At 50.7% G+C, this 13,750-nt stretch overlaps 2 protein-coding genes and 1 non-coding gene across 3 annotated transcripts; 2 read left to right on the top strand and 1 right to left on the bottom strand.

The window, feature by feature from the left end:
* Positions 1-2,869: 2,869 nt before the first annotated feature.
* COCSUDRAFT_54634 (succinyl-CoA ligase alpha chain) lies at positions 2,870-6,826 on the bottom strand (the record flags this gene model as incomplete). The annotated part of the gene is made up of 8 exons (XM_005643759.1): positions 2,870-3,770; positions 4,266-4,374; positions 4,941-5,123; positions 5,446-5,586; positions 5,878-5,979; positions 6,158-6,250; positions 6,411-6,475; positions 6,799-6,826. 8 exons carry the CDS (start codon positions 6,824-6,826, stop codon positions 3,592-3,594), a joined length of 900 nt encoding a protein of 299 aa, XP_005643816.1. The 3' UTR covers positions 2,870-3,591.
* An 883-nt stretch (positions 6,827-7,709) lies between these two features.
* On the top strand, positions 7,710-7,781 carry COCSUDRAFT_t65. Its single transcript has one exon. It is a non-coding gene; the product is annotated as a tRNA-Pro (tRNA).
* Positions 7,782-10,932: 3,151 nt separating this feature from the next.
* COCSUDRAFT_5863 (metallophosphoesterase) lies at positions 10,933-13,724 on the top strand (the record flags this gene model as incomplete). The annotated part of the gene is made up of 6 exons (XM_005643758.1): positions 10,933-11,029; positions 11,340-11,430; positions 11,822-12,011; positions 12,731-12,781; positions 13,111-13,264; positions 13,537-13,724. Coding segments are annotated over 6 exons (771 nt in total), but the record flags the coding sequence as incomplete, so codon positions are not given.
* Between the last annotated feature and the right edge of the window lie 26 nt (positions 13,725-13,750).

Below are 13,750 nucleotides of genomic sequence, written 5' to 3'. Positions count from 1 at the left end.
GTCAGCAGTCGCTATGGCCTCTGTTGCTTTGGAAGCAGGCAGGGGGGACTCTACAACGCATGTGCAGGGTATTCCTGAAGCGACGAACAGGCATTGTTTTATACTGCAGCAGAACAGAAGTGCGCCGAGCGCGAGTGAGAACCGTAGCTTGACAGGCGCCATGGAAGTCTGCGCAGAAACTTAGACACCAGCAAGTGGGAACTTGGAGAAATTGACGGGCTTGCTTGCAACCCCCTTGCTGCATTTGTGCAGCTGAGAGTGGGGCAGCAAAAGGACAAACGTGCAGCTATCATGAGCGCAGCAAGAGAGGATAGGCTAGGGACCACATTCCACAGCAGACCAGTTGAAACCTGCGATAGCCCAGCTGAGAAAAATCAATAGAATGCTCACCACTTTAGAACTTCCATAAATCCCACGGTCCTGTGACCACAATCTGTTGAGGCCAATATGCATGCTGTACACACAATTCTGACGTGTAGCGCAGCCTGTAGCACGCATATGCACATGCATGCGCAAGGCCCGCATCTAAGTCCGGCATGAACTCGGTTGAATACACAGCTGCATAAGCTAGCTTCAATGTCTGCAGCCGGAGCAGTGCTTCAAGCTCTCCCTCCGACACTATTCACCCAGTCTTATGTCCAGGTATATCAGCTGCGGCAGTGGTGAAGTCCAAGATGTTGAGACTCAACTAGTCTAGAGAGCATGCAAATCCTCTGAATTCAAGGTACGTGTGCAAGTGCTTTATTGGAGCCTATTCATCTACTTGCAGCCTTTTTGCGGCACCCAGTACCCAAGCAACCAGTAGAAATTTCCACCGAACTTTTTCATGTGCGGATCAGCCGTGGGTGCCGCATATTCCAAAACTGCCTGGATTGATGCATGCACCACATGCGCCACTCTCAACATCACAGTGCAAGATGGGCTTTGGGCGTCCCAAACGAGGGCATTTTACGCCAATGTACTTGAACCCACTCTCACAAAATATCCTGCCAGCCATTATGTTTGGTTGACAGACCGCCTTCAAGACATCAGCCACTGCAGGCATGGTTCTTGATGTCACCCATGACAAATATAATGATTCTAGGCGGGCACCTACGGCGTCAAGCCCATAAAATTCCAGCTCCAAATTGCCGTGGGCGCTGAGTGAAAGGCCGGAGAGAAAGGGAAGCGCAAGCCTGATATTGAGGTCTCCTTGGCTCTCAACCCTCAAGAAACGCAGCTGAGATACAGACCTACCCAGGAAAATCTCCCCATCGCTGCTAGTCACCCCTGGGGTGTATGACTGTGTCAATGAGAGCGAGGTCAGCCCGCTGTGATTGGTGCCCAAGAGCCGGTTCAGAGAAGTTGCAATTAAATAGATGGAAGAACAGCTGCTCAAGTGCACTCCATGGCAGGGGTATCCCTCAATCAAGCCATGAGAGTAGCGATCAAGCCTTATTTCAGCCTCCACTGTGAACCGTGTGGCAGGAGGCAGGTGCACTTTTCGAGGAATCAGGTTGATCAGGCAGACTGCTTGCAAGCAGGGACTAGCCGTAAAGTCAAGATCTGGCATCTTCTGATCTGTGGCGCACTTGAGCTGTAATGTCTTCAGGTTGGGCAGCCCAGCGATGCAGGCTAGGGCAAAAGCTGAGGGCGGCCATTTGGCCGAAATTGCCACGTGCTTCAGACCTGCCGGCAAAATGGGCGGCGGCGTCCCCTGCGGTGTAAGTACAGCCAGAGTCTCCAGTTTGTCCATGTCGGGTATGAATGCACAGACCCACTGCACAGGCTTGGGCGTTGATAGCTGCAAAATCAAGCGCCGGACTTTGCGCAAGGGCCGCTGCTGTACTGCAGCCGTCAGCCGCCCATGATCCACCTGTCATCCACAGATGGTCTCGATCAAAAACCTCTGATTATTGGGTGGAAGGGCAACTTCTGAGCTCTCTTGGCAGTTCGTTCCGAGCTCAGCTGCAGAACATTGCAGGACTCATTTCAGGACCGGTCACGAACAGCAGTGCTAACAATGTTTTTAGATCAGGAAGACAGGCACGGGGTCGGACCTTATCCCAATAAGAGTCCTCAACGTATAGCGTCAGGTTGATTGCTTCGCTGCCGTGGCGCAGACCCCATTCAATCTCATTTTGTTTACGCTTCCTCTGCACCAGCTGAAGTGTTTTCGGCCGGACTGCAGAGAACGCTTTGCAGGTGCCACAGGCCCTGGCAATGTCTTCTGTGGCCATTGTGGCAGCTATTTTATCCCAGACCTCACTTGGCAGGTCCATTTGCAACCTGGCAGGTAGCTGAGAGACCTCATCTAAAGAGACCTGCATCAGACAAGGGTGTCAAAAGCAGAGGGCAGAAAGTCCCGCTTAATTAGCTGCCTTCAGGACAAAGGAATACCTGCAAAATATCAGTACAGTAGCCACGGGATTTGGCGAGGTGCTATTTTTTGTAGACACAGCTGCCAAATACCTGCACCGTAGGGCGGTCTTATAGGAACGCCAAATGTTTGCACCTGTATATAATAGCGAAATATTTGCAAGCTGGTGTGCTTACCATTACTTTTGCCTCTGCCCGAGGACGCTGTTTTTGCAAGGACCGCAAGCAACTTCAGGGAATTCGCTGCTAAGGTGGAGTTCGAGAGAACAGCAATTCCCGGAGATGTCTTGAGGTTGCCAAATGGCGATGGAGGGTTTGTTCGTTCGCAATCCCTTTGTTGACCCTAAATCCTAAACCCTGTTGACATCTCAATGTGGACACGTGGCTTCTGAATATGTAAGCAAGATGTAAATTTGGGATTTAGGGTTTAGGGTAGGGTACCCTTGACCCACTAATATTCTCGCTTTTTGCGCCATAGCGGATGCATCTTGCAAGTGCCCAGCTATCCATTGGAGGCAGTAAATTCTTACACCTTTAGCACTCTTGGTAATGGCGGGGTGTGTCAATGTTACAATATCAATGTAGCCCCGAGCTAGGAGTCCTCATGCTCTTGGGTCTTTACAGCATCCGGGCTTTCCCCTTCACGTCTCATGAGTTTTTACACCGGTTTACCTTGAGTGCTTCGCCACAGCCACTGAGTGATATCAGCCATGGCAATCTTCTAGCAAATACACAAGTAACCATTGAAAGTGGGCATCTGCCTCCTAAACAGCTGCCGCTGCCGGAACATGCTGGCAAGCCGATCTGGTGGGAACACTTCAGACCTTAAGAGTACATCGAATGTAAGTAAAGTCCTAGGGGATCCAGCGCTAGCCAGCTGGCATGCATCACTATGATTCCAGGCAACAAGTGGTCTGGTTACTGAACAGCTGCTGATCAAAGCAGCCATTGTGTGAGCTCCTAGCCCACCAAGTGGCGCATGCTGCCTACTGAACGTTGATGCAGCCTCACCCCACACAGGACTCGCACGGAGAACTTCCGCTGGCCAGACATGGCAATTAATGCCGTCTTAGCCCCCGTGACTAATGAAACATGGCAACGACACAATCTGCGAGTCATCCTCACGCAAGGCCGCGCTTGATCTTTTTCTTTTGCAGTGCCCATCAAAGCTCAGGCCATCTCAGCCCACGTGTGAAATCCGACACCGCAATGACATAATCAGCGAGTCATCATTCAAGCGAGGCCGCGCTCGCTCATGATTTTCTTCATGGCGGTACCCATCTGCGCAGGAGATTTCACGACGGTGACTCCGGCTGATTCGAGAGCGTTGATCTTGTCTGTGGCCGTCCCTTTGCCGCCAGAAATGATGGCGCCCGCGTGGCCCATCCGCCTGCCCGGCGGCGCCGTCAGCCCTGCATTAAAAATCAGAATCCAATCAGCTACCTCAAATCTAACAATGTACACTCAGAGTCTGATCAAGTGACTGGATAACACTGCCGCAGGACCACAATGTGATTGTACGTTGCAGGATTCAAGAGTTGCGCGAATTTCGGTAGTGCCAAATAACAACTGCCGGAGGGAATGGCAGAGACCGTCAAGCACAGAGAGCCACATATGGCTATATGCAGGGATGCTAAGCCTATGGTCGGAGAGATCGTATCTGGTTGAGTATGTGCAAGCACCACTGCCACGTCTCTTGTCATGTGGAGCAGCATGCACCAGCAGGCATAGATAACACTTCAGGGCCGTGCAGCAAGACGAGGCCCCAGGCTTCTTAAAAGTTCTCCTCAGCCCTTACTCTTCCAGTACTCTTCACAGGGGGTAGGTGACTTGGACATGCGAGAATCAGTACACTGTGCGCTTCGGTGAAACAGGGTGGATATAGAGAATAAGTCAGGGGAGCGTGCCTGCTATGAAGGAGAGGATTGGCTTGTCGGTGCCGGACGCCTTGATGAGCTCCGCGGCCTCCTCCTCAGCCGTGCCGCCAATTTCCCCAATCATGATGATCCCCTCCGTCTGCATTGCAATAGTCTCGGCTTAGGATCTCAGTAATCGAAGGTGTTCAAGGAGGAAATTGCTAAGCATGCCATAAACCCTTCAAACAGCTGCTTGGGGTGTTTCATGAACAAGAGACAGGCTGGCGAGTCACTGCATCCTGGACTACTTAGCATAGCTGCACTGCAACTGCCCCGGCTGCCATGACAAGCCTAAAACAATGGAATTATCCCCTCTGTATAAAAACGTTGGCCTTCGCCAGCCACTGCATCCGGCCATGGTAGCTGGAGCGTAATCATCGAAATTCCAGCACATCCTGGCACTGATACCTCCAGAGCATGAACAAATATCCTCTTTCCTTTCTGAACTCTAGCTAATTGCCAACCACTGTAGACCGAGCCAAGACTGTATGCCCAAGCATCCCTGCTTATCAATATGTTCACAGATGCCCAAGTAGAGGCCACCTGAGGTTTCAGGGGGCCCAGAGATGTACTCCATACAAGCTGCATACGCCCTGCCTGTATGCCCTACGGCCTCTGGCTTTGGGTCTGCCGACCTGCAATAATAACACTACATAGGCTTCTGACCTGGGGGTCCTTCAGGAAGCGCTCGAGGCAGTCTACAAAATTGGTGCCGTTGAAGGGGTCTCCCCCGATGCCCACAACGGTGCTCTGGCCCAGTCCCTGCTGCGTGGTCTGGAACACTGCCTCATAAGTGAGCGTGCCCGACCGCGACACAATCCCGATCTTGCCTGGCTGGTGGATGTAACCCTGCACACACCCCCAAAACAATTTCACCTACACACTCTGATAATAGCACACAACCCCACGACAATTTTACTATGCTATCTGGCCTGGGGCGCGCTTAAGGAGACGGAGGTCGAGTATGCCAAGAGCATATGGAGTTCGAGGCCAGCCCATTTGTAAGGAGAACAGGCACTGCTGGTCAGCCGCTTGACAGCACTTGAGGACTGCACGGCTTCAGGGCTTCCTGCATAATCTCACGCAGAGAAGTGGGCTGCATTCTGAAAGCCTGTTTCAGCATGTCCGGGAAAATTGACACACTCAGAAAAGTAGGATGGGGATGGCGCACGGGCATGATGCCGATCTTGCACTCGCCGGGCTTGATGATGCCGGGGCAGTTGGGGCCGATCAAGCGCGTCTTAGACTCCTTGAGCACCTTCTTCACCTTGACCATGTCGTGCTGGGGGATGCCCTCTGTGATGCACACCACCTGCGTGCACATGCCGCCATGCCCTTACGTAACCATGACATGCCGTGCTTACGTCTCACGTAAGCTTCAGGGAGACCCCTGATAAGATGTACCATCACTGGAGCAATCTGGCCTACTATCTTGTACCTAGTCTCTACCCACTGCGCTGTCCAGGTAACAAAGTTTGGCCTTACGGTGGAAGTGGTGATTGACTTGAGCCAATCGCCTGGCAAATTCTTTGGAGCCACAGCCAATGACACAAGTGTGCGTATCACTTGACAGTCATTCACATGGGGCACTGAAAGTCCTTACCAGGTCAAGTCCAGCGTCTACTCCTTCAAGGATGGCCTTGGCTGCAAAGGGGGGTGGCACGTAGATGACTGATGCAGTAGCCCCTGTCTCCGCTACAGCTTCCTGCATGCATGCCACTATCTCAGCAAGCAGACAACAGGCCACAAGGTGACATGCAAAAATATCGCCAACAAAATGTCACCTATCTCAGCAATCTGCCATGCAACGGTGTAGCATTGCATGCTGGCTATCTTGAACAAGAATTTGAGTGGCATGGCAATGCTGATAGATTTAGCAGCACCTTGACCGTGTCAAACACTGGAAGTCCCAGATGCTTTGTACCCCCCTTCTTCGGCGTCACACCCCCGACCATCTGTGTGCCATAAGCAATTGCCTGCACACGTCAAAACATCAGGCTGAGATATACGCATGTGCGGGCTTCATGATCAGAAGAGAAATCGTTCTTTCATGCTGCAAGTAGAGACTTTCACCAGAAAGTCTCTACTGAAGGCTTGAGTCTACAGAGAAGCATGGAGCTGAGGGATGTTTCTCGCCTGCTCACTATGGAAGGTGCCATTCTTGCCTGTGAAGCCCTGGCAGATGACCTTTGTGGTCTTGTCTACGAAGACAGCTGGCTCATGTGCCTGCACAGCAAATTAAGGTCAGGCCAGGATTCACCCTTGCACGCAGAAGCCAAGCAGCATCAAGGGTCGCGGTATGTCCTTCAGAACCCTCACATCAGTGCTCTTCTGACGAAAAGTCCGTTGCAGCGCGGCTGAGGAGGTTTCCAGAGAGCGCTTTAAGCCCCTGTGAACAAGCAAGATTGCAGGACAAATCAGGGTGGTCTATTTGTGCATATTATATTTAAGCTTTGATCGATTGTCAACATATTCAGAACATCTCGCAAAGCTCGCACAGGCAATAAGGGGCTCAGCAGAGAACCTTCTGAAACCTCAACACACATTGCCATCACTGTAATAGCAATGGCAATCTGACCGAGAATCTAGTGATACAGGCGTAACATATCGTAAGAGCAGTATTTTTATCTCTTATAATGGAGATCTATGCTTACCGAAACCACAGAGGCGCGCTCATCTCCTCCCACTAGTGTGACAACGCTCAAAATACGCGCTCCTTCTAATCAAACTGGGTAGCGCTACATGCGACAGAACAATACAATACGTATATCCTGATCTCTGAGGCTGCTGTATTGATTGCAGGGCGTTCCTGGTTAGTGTTTGATGCACTTTCTTTCTGCAAACCAAAACCTAGCAGGAACGCCGTTAGACAGGGTCCAACTTGCTCCTTGACATGCATCAAGGCCTTTAAGGCCTAAAATTGCAGTGCAATTGTTGCACTAGGTTTGACCTCACGCGACTTTTTGGCCCTTTGATTCGCCGGTGCTCGAAGGCTGCTTATAACCCTGCAGACGAGCTGCCAATGTTGTGGGACACGCCAAGACACTGTGCAATATGGGTAGATAAGAATCGCTTTAGGCTTCCGATCGATCAGCACAGAGTATCTTGAGATGATCGCGATGGCAACAGTTGCTTACTATGACATGATCGCAAGTGTACATCGCAATTTTGCTGCCAGCATGAACTGTGCCAACGTACAGCCCTGCACAAGCTAGTCGACCAGGAGGTGCTGCCGCTCTCCTGCAAAGCGAAAAGATGCCAAAAGAATGCACCATATTATTTGGGAACACGTTGTTCCGACCGACAATCCAAGGATAGAAAGAAAGTTTAGCCGCTACCTAAAGGTTTATATAGCTTGGAAATTGATGCGTTGGCACCATGTACTGGCTCACCTCCTCGAGATTTCGAGGAATCCAGCAGAATCTGAAGCACCCTGGGAATTTGGTCTAGGGGTATGATTCCTGCTTCGGGTGCAGGAGGTCGGGGGTTCGAGTCCCCCAATTCCCCAGTATCCTTTTTTGCCTTTTTTTGGCTGCCTTTTTTGCTGCTGCTCTCAAGATTGACAATTGTGTGACAGAAATGCACATGCCTTTCAAATTTTCACGAACCAATCAACACAAGTTGGCTGCCGGCATGCCAACGCTGCGCAGCGCGTCATTGGACTCCACGGAGGGTCAACCCAGACGTCTCAAGTTGAGCCTCGAAGAGTTGCGAATGGTTCAGAGACGGGCAATCGTTGCTAAAATTGGTGCAATTTCCGAAGCACATGTTCACAGTCATATAGGCTCAACACTTCACCAATAATTCGAATTTTCTGAAAATTATTTTCATTTCCCAACCTGTGTACATCGCCCCAGTCAGTGGCCGCCCATGGGCCAGTGGGATTAAGCCTCTGACTCAGGAGGGGCTGCCATCACACATTCAACACGACTTCTAGTCTGTGAAATCTGAGGTCTCAAACTGATCTGCTGAATGGCATTTCATGAGAAATCCAAAAATTCGTCTGATAGAAGCCGCGCCAGCTTGCATTGCCACCCCGAGGCTCTTCCCTGCTCAAAATGTATCGATATCAGAGCAGTTCAGGGGCATGTATCTGCAAGTACTTCTCCACTGCTACCTTACTGTCAGGGCAGACTGGCAGCAGTGCCACCCCGAGGCTCTTCCCTGCTCAAAAGCTATCGATATCAGAGCAGTTCAGGGGCATGTTTCTGCAAGTATTGTTCCACTGCTACCTTGCTGTCAGGGCAGACTGGTGCGCTCCTCAACAGTCGTGCCACCTCCTGCAGTGCGTGCAAATCAACACTCCTTACTAGATACATAGTATGCTCGTTGGTATGGCCCCTCGATATTACTATTATTACTAGCTTTGGGTTTGCCGACCTGTAATAATAATAATAATAGTAATTATTATTATTAACATACAGTATGCTCTTCCTGCCAAAATTCAAAATACGTCCTGCAGACAAGCACGTGGGCACAGTGCTCAGTATTTATACCGCCCCCCGCCAGCCGGGGCCAGCCAAGGCCTCGGTATTACTTTCCCATTTAATCAGATCTGACACTTCAGGGTATTCAAGTAGCGTTGGGCGGTAAAGTATGATGATCGTTGAATCTTGTCACAAATTTTCCTTGCAACTTTCAGCCATAGTTTTGCAGTCGGCGCAGGTGCAAAACTCCGGTGCAAGTGCAGGGATGCTCACACCTGCATGGACATAAACTGGCCGCTCTCCACCTCTTCAGGATCTAGACTGATGTCGCCGTCATACTTGGAGCTGAATAGGCGGCCCCAGAGCCTGCTGACATCATCGCTGTAGAAGAAGTCAAGCTGCTTCTGCAGCTCCACCGCTGTGATGCCCATCTCTTCGGCAATCTCCCTCTCTGCATTCTCCTCATAGCTCTCACCCGCGCCTGCGAGCCCAATTGCTCTGTTGTCAACATGCACCCTCATAAGAACATTGCACTGTTGATCAATGGTAAACCTAAGTCATCAGTGAGTGCTTGACTATCATGAAAACCTTGCTGCACAGTGACATACTGACCAGGACATTTTGTTGATTGGAGCTCACCAAGATGTGGCAGCACAAGTGGTCAGAGTTTGTTTATGTGCTGTATTACTGGAATGGGCTAAATAAAGCAACGATTGGGAAAGGTCAACGCTCACCCACAACGCCTCCAGGGGCAGGGTCATAGTGGGAAGGATAGGTCTCCTTGAAGGCTACACGTTTTTGCACATACAGCTCACCCTGCGGAAATACCAGCCAAGTTCAAGCCTGATTCGATCTGCAGGAAAATCTGCAAGGACTTAACTGTTAAATTAGTTCCCAAGGTGAAGGACAGGCAGCATTGTTGGCACCTGTTGGTTGAAGACCATGGTGAAGCTGCAACGGTGGATGAGGTTTTTAGCCCTCATCTCAGCCCGTGTGGCAGATCCTATGGGTTTGTTGGACTCGTCGACGATCTGTACTCTCTCGTCAGGTCTCTGCACCTGGTTCAAGGTTTTCATTCTGCGTTTGCATGGAAGGGAGTGCCTAGGCTGTGACAGCGACCGCTGAGCGTTGGTCCATATCTTGAGAGCTTGAGATCTGCACTGTATCATTAGAAATACATCCTATTTAATTCGCAGCATTCGTAGTTCGGCCCCTCAGTTGTGGATTGTGTCTTTCAAGTCACAAAGCGCCATGGGTAGATCGATAGTAAAAGAAGACGGAAGCTTCAGAATTCCTTGACGAAGAGTGCACTAGCGATAATTTCAGTACTCTCAACAACATAAATTCTTGTGAAATTCCTGTACTTGCGCGACATGTTATCGTCCACGTGAAATGTGTTGGAAGCTGCTTGACTGGAAAGGGAAGCTGCAGGAAGAGGCCAAAGGAAACCCATCGCATCTCAAATTTGCTCTCACTGTTCCCTTCGTGTTCTCACGAATCAAGGACACAAAGATCTTCGATCAGAAATTTGATGATACCAAGGAATTATCCAGTCTGTTCTGTGCGAAGCTGCAGCAGTGCTGATCTAAATATTTTTTCAGCCGTAGATGATGTCCTGACGAGTATCTTATGTGTTATTGATGCGAACTGATCTGCGATGCCCTGTCATAAAGGGGCTCGCTTTTAAGGTGGGCTGCCCGTCTTGCCAGGGAGGAGACCATCCCTAGTAACCGATGTCTTGAGGGTCATCCGTTGCACAGGAGGTAAATCCAGTTTTGCTCTCGCAGATTTACCGGAAATTCTCTGGCATCGTCTTCCAGAGGCCAAGTAAGTCCACAAGAGGTTGCAGTGTGAGCTCAGCAGCTCTCACGCGGCCCAGCCAGGTCTTGTCACAAGGGACCAAAGCTCATGCCCCATCCTTGAAGGCAAGAACAATGGCCTCCGCTGCAGCATCAGCTACTGGAAGTCCGGCCACAGGTAACACTTTTTTCCTGCTTATCGTACCAGAAGGCTCTTGTAGATGTGAGTACGCATGCGTCCAGATGCAAAGCTTGCCAGCCCCTTTGAAAGCTCAGCATCTCAATGGCAGAGCATGACCAGTGACAAATTCGCACAAGATGCAGGAAATGAAGAGGTGCTCGTGGATGGCGCATATGCAGCATGTTGAGATTGTCATGCAGAGAATTGGCCTCTTGCGTTCTCTTTCAAGGGGCATGTGCGATGCAGGCACCATAAGGCTAGCCATCATTGGAGACGTGCACAGCCACTGGTATGAAGACGATGCAGATGCACTGGAGAGCCTGGGAGTGGACGCTGCTGTGTTCATTGGTAGGATTTGCTCTGTAAACAAGCTCCTCCATTAATGGTATTCACAGCCAGCTAGTACCGCCAGCTAAATATGTAGAAGTAGTGGCTTGCAGAACCCGGTCAGCAGGCAATACCAGTTGCCTGTGTGCATTGCTCTGAAGCCGGACATGCCTACAGTGTGCCTCCTCGGGCCCTCTCAAACCCAAGTCAGCATGCATTTTGCATTTGGTCTTCCTACGAAATGTCTCTGCATGCTCCTTTCCTACCAGGTGCTTTCGTGCTCAGCAGGTCAAGCTGGGTCCAGTGTATAACATGTGATTGTGTTGTGCAGGGGATTTTGGGGAGGAGGCAGTTGGCCTGATCAGGCGTGTGGCCGATGTGCGCACGCCGAAGGCTGTCATCCTCGGCAATCATGACGCATGGTGAACCCTCAGCTCCCTCTTATGTATTTATTCAGGGGATCAGGGGGTACTGAAGACTACCATAAGATAATTAGACTAAAACAATGTAGTCTTTAGTACCCCCTGAGGGGATGTTTCCCGGGTTACATACTATGATAGCTTGAGCTTGAGTGATATGTGTTGCACGACATTGATTGTTAAAACCCATCATATTACCATTTGAGCAACACCGCGCTCCTGCACAGGCCAGAGGGATTTTGCAAGACCCTTCCAAATGGTAAAACCCACATGCGCCCATCCTGTCAAAAGGTTTGTCAGGGATGGCACAGAGAGGGCTATCGCATTCTGAAAGACAGACACACAAGACAGCGACAGCTTCTCAATTTTAAAATTGCCGTGCTTGCCTGCTCAGGTACTCGCTAACGGCATGGGCGCGCAACAAGTGGATTATGAGCGGGGCGGCGCGGGGAGATGCAGTGTACGCAGGGGTGACGAAGCAGCTGGAGATCCTTGGGGACAACCACGTGGGCTACGGGAGCAAGAGCTTCGTTTCAGCCTCTGGCGTCCCTTTCAGCGTCGTGGGGGCTCGCCCCTTCTCCAAGGTGCAGTCTCAGACAAACAAACGGTCTCTAAAAAACATGCGCTGGTCAGCCAGCTGCTCTGTGGGCACCAGGTGCAAGCGGCGAGGCAGCCCACACTATTCCATGAACGCCAGCATGGCGCTGAGCTGCTGCCAGATCAGCCGGGTGCCTCCACGCGTGCATGCACATGTGCACATGGAGACTGGCCAGGCCACCTGTTTCTGACATCCGTCCCGCTCAACAGAAAACGTTGCTATCCCTCCTTGCGCGTCTGCACTGATATTGCCTGGCAATGTGATGGTGGCAGCCTGGCAATCATTTTGACAGGCACCCTTAGAACCTTGGAAATAGGGGGTACTAAAGACCTCCAGTAGTCTTTAGTACCCCCTGTTGGAAAGGTCAGGGGTAGCCTAAGGACCTTTTCAATATGCATGTCTGAGCACCAAGGAACTGAGGGTGATTGAGTCCTTGGAAGTGCACGCTCGGGCTCTTTGGTAATTATAATTTCTGAGGATTTCTTTCAGGAGAATGTGCGCCATGTTTATACACCTCTCCTCCAAAAGAGCTCTTCAGTGACATGTACTCAATGTGCGAGCCAGCAGCAAGTGTGGGGATGACCTGCAAATAAGGGCTACTGAGGGAAGTGGGTGAGAATGATGGCTGGTGCCAAGCAAACATAATGGTATTCATTCTGTAAGCATACTGTGCCCCTCTGAGCTACATTCGTCTGCATGGCGCAGGGAGGAAATTCCTGGACTGACGTGGCTACATTCTATATCGATAAATATGATGTGAGCAACACCCCCTGCCCCCTTGCAGAAGTACATCTGTACTGGCTCTGTCTTGTTGCTGCATGGTGGATGAGAGAATCTCCTCTGCATGTGGCAGCAGCGTGTAGCATGCTTCACAGGCGCCGACTGCCCAAAATCACTCATGTCAATTCTAGCTCCAAGAAGTAAGAGGTTCTCACGTTTGGTTGGGTCTGGCTTGGATCTGGCGAGTCCTTCAAGGGGTAGCATGTTTGACAGCCTTGTCCTGCAGCTTGTCTGCAGTCGCATCTTGCTTCTGACTCGACATGTAATAATCAGCTTAATCATCTATGAGGTTGTTTGTGGTGCAGGTATATGGTTTTAGCGATTCTGCATACAGGATCGCTCAGGCAGTGAAAACTCAACCTCAGGAGAACACAGTCATCGTGGCAGCGCACAACGGTCCCTCTGGCTTGGGCAGCAGCCATCATGACATCTGCGGGGCAGACTTTAAGCCCAAAGCAGGTGCAGCCTCAATATCTTCCAATGTGATTGGTATTCATCACTGTATCAGCACAATGTCAAGGCGGCTGCAAAGCTCAACCGGATGTCATGTACACTGTTTGTAGCGGGTTAAAATAAGAAGAAGGGTGTACAGATTATATCAGGATTTTAGCCTGTCTCGTGGAGAGGGAGTTCGCATGGTATTTTACTAGGTTCTGCCTTACGCTTGGTGAACATGTTCAACTTGTTTATCGCAAATATACATCTAAAGCATGCCTTTAAATTATGTGCAGGAGATCATGGGGATCCGGACTTAGAGACGGCAATGGGTTATGTGGAGGCATCAGGCCTGCATGTGCCGCTGGTCACCTTCGGGCACATGCATGAGAGTCTCAAATTCGGCAAGAAGACGCGCAACATGATCGAGATTCATCCCGACACGGGGACGGTTTACCTCAACACCGCAGTCGTGCCTCGTGTCCGGCACATGAAGGTGCCCGCCCAGAA

This window comes from Coccomyxa subellipsoidea (assembly GCF_000258705.1).
Source record: "Coccomyxa subellipsoidea C-169, whole genome shotgun sequence".
Classification (NCBI taxonomy): Eukaryota; Viridiplantae; Chlorophyta; class Trebouxiophyceae; family Coccomyxaceae; genus Coccomyxa; species Coccomyxa subellipsoidea.
Note: the sequence above shows the minus strand (reverse complement) of the source record. Positions and strands in the feature narration are given on the sequence as shown.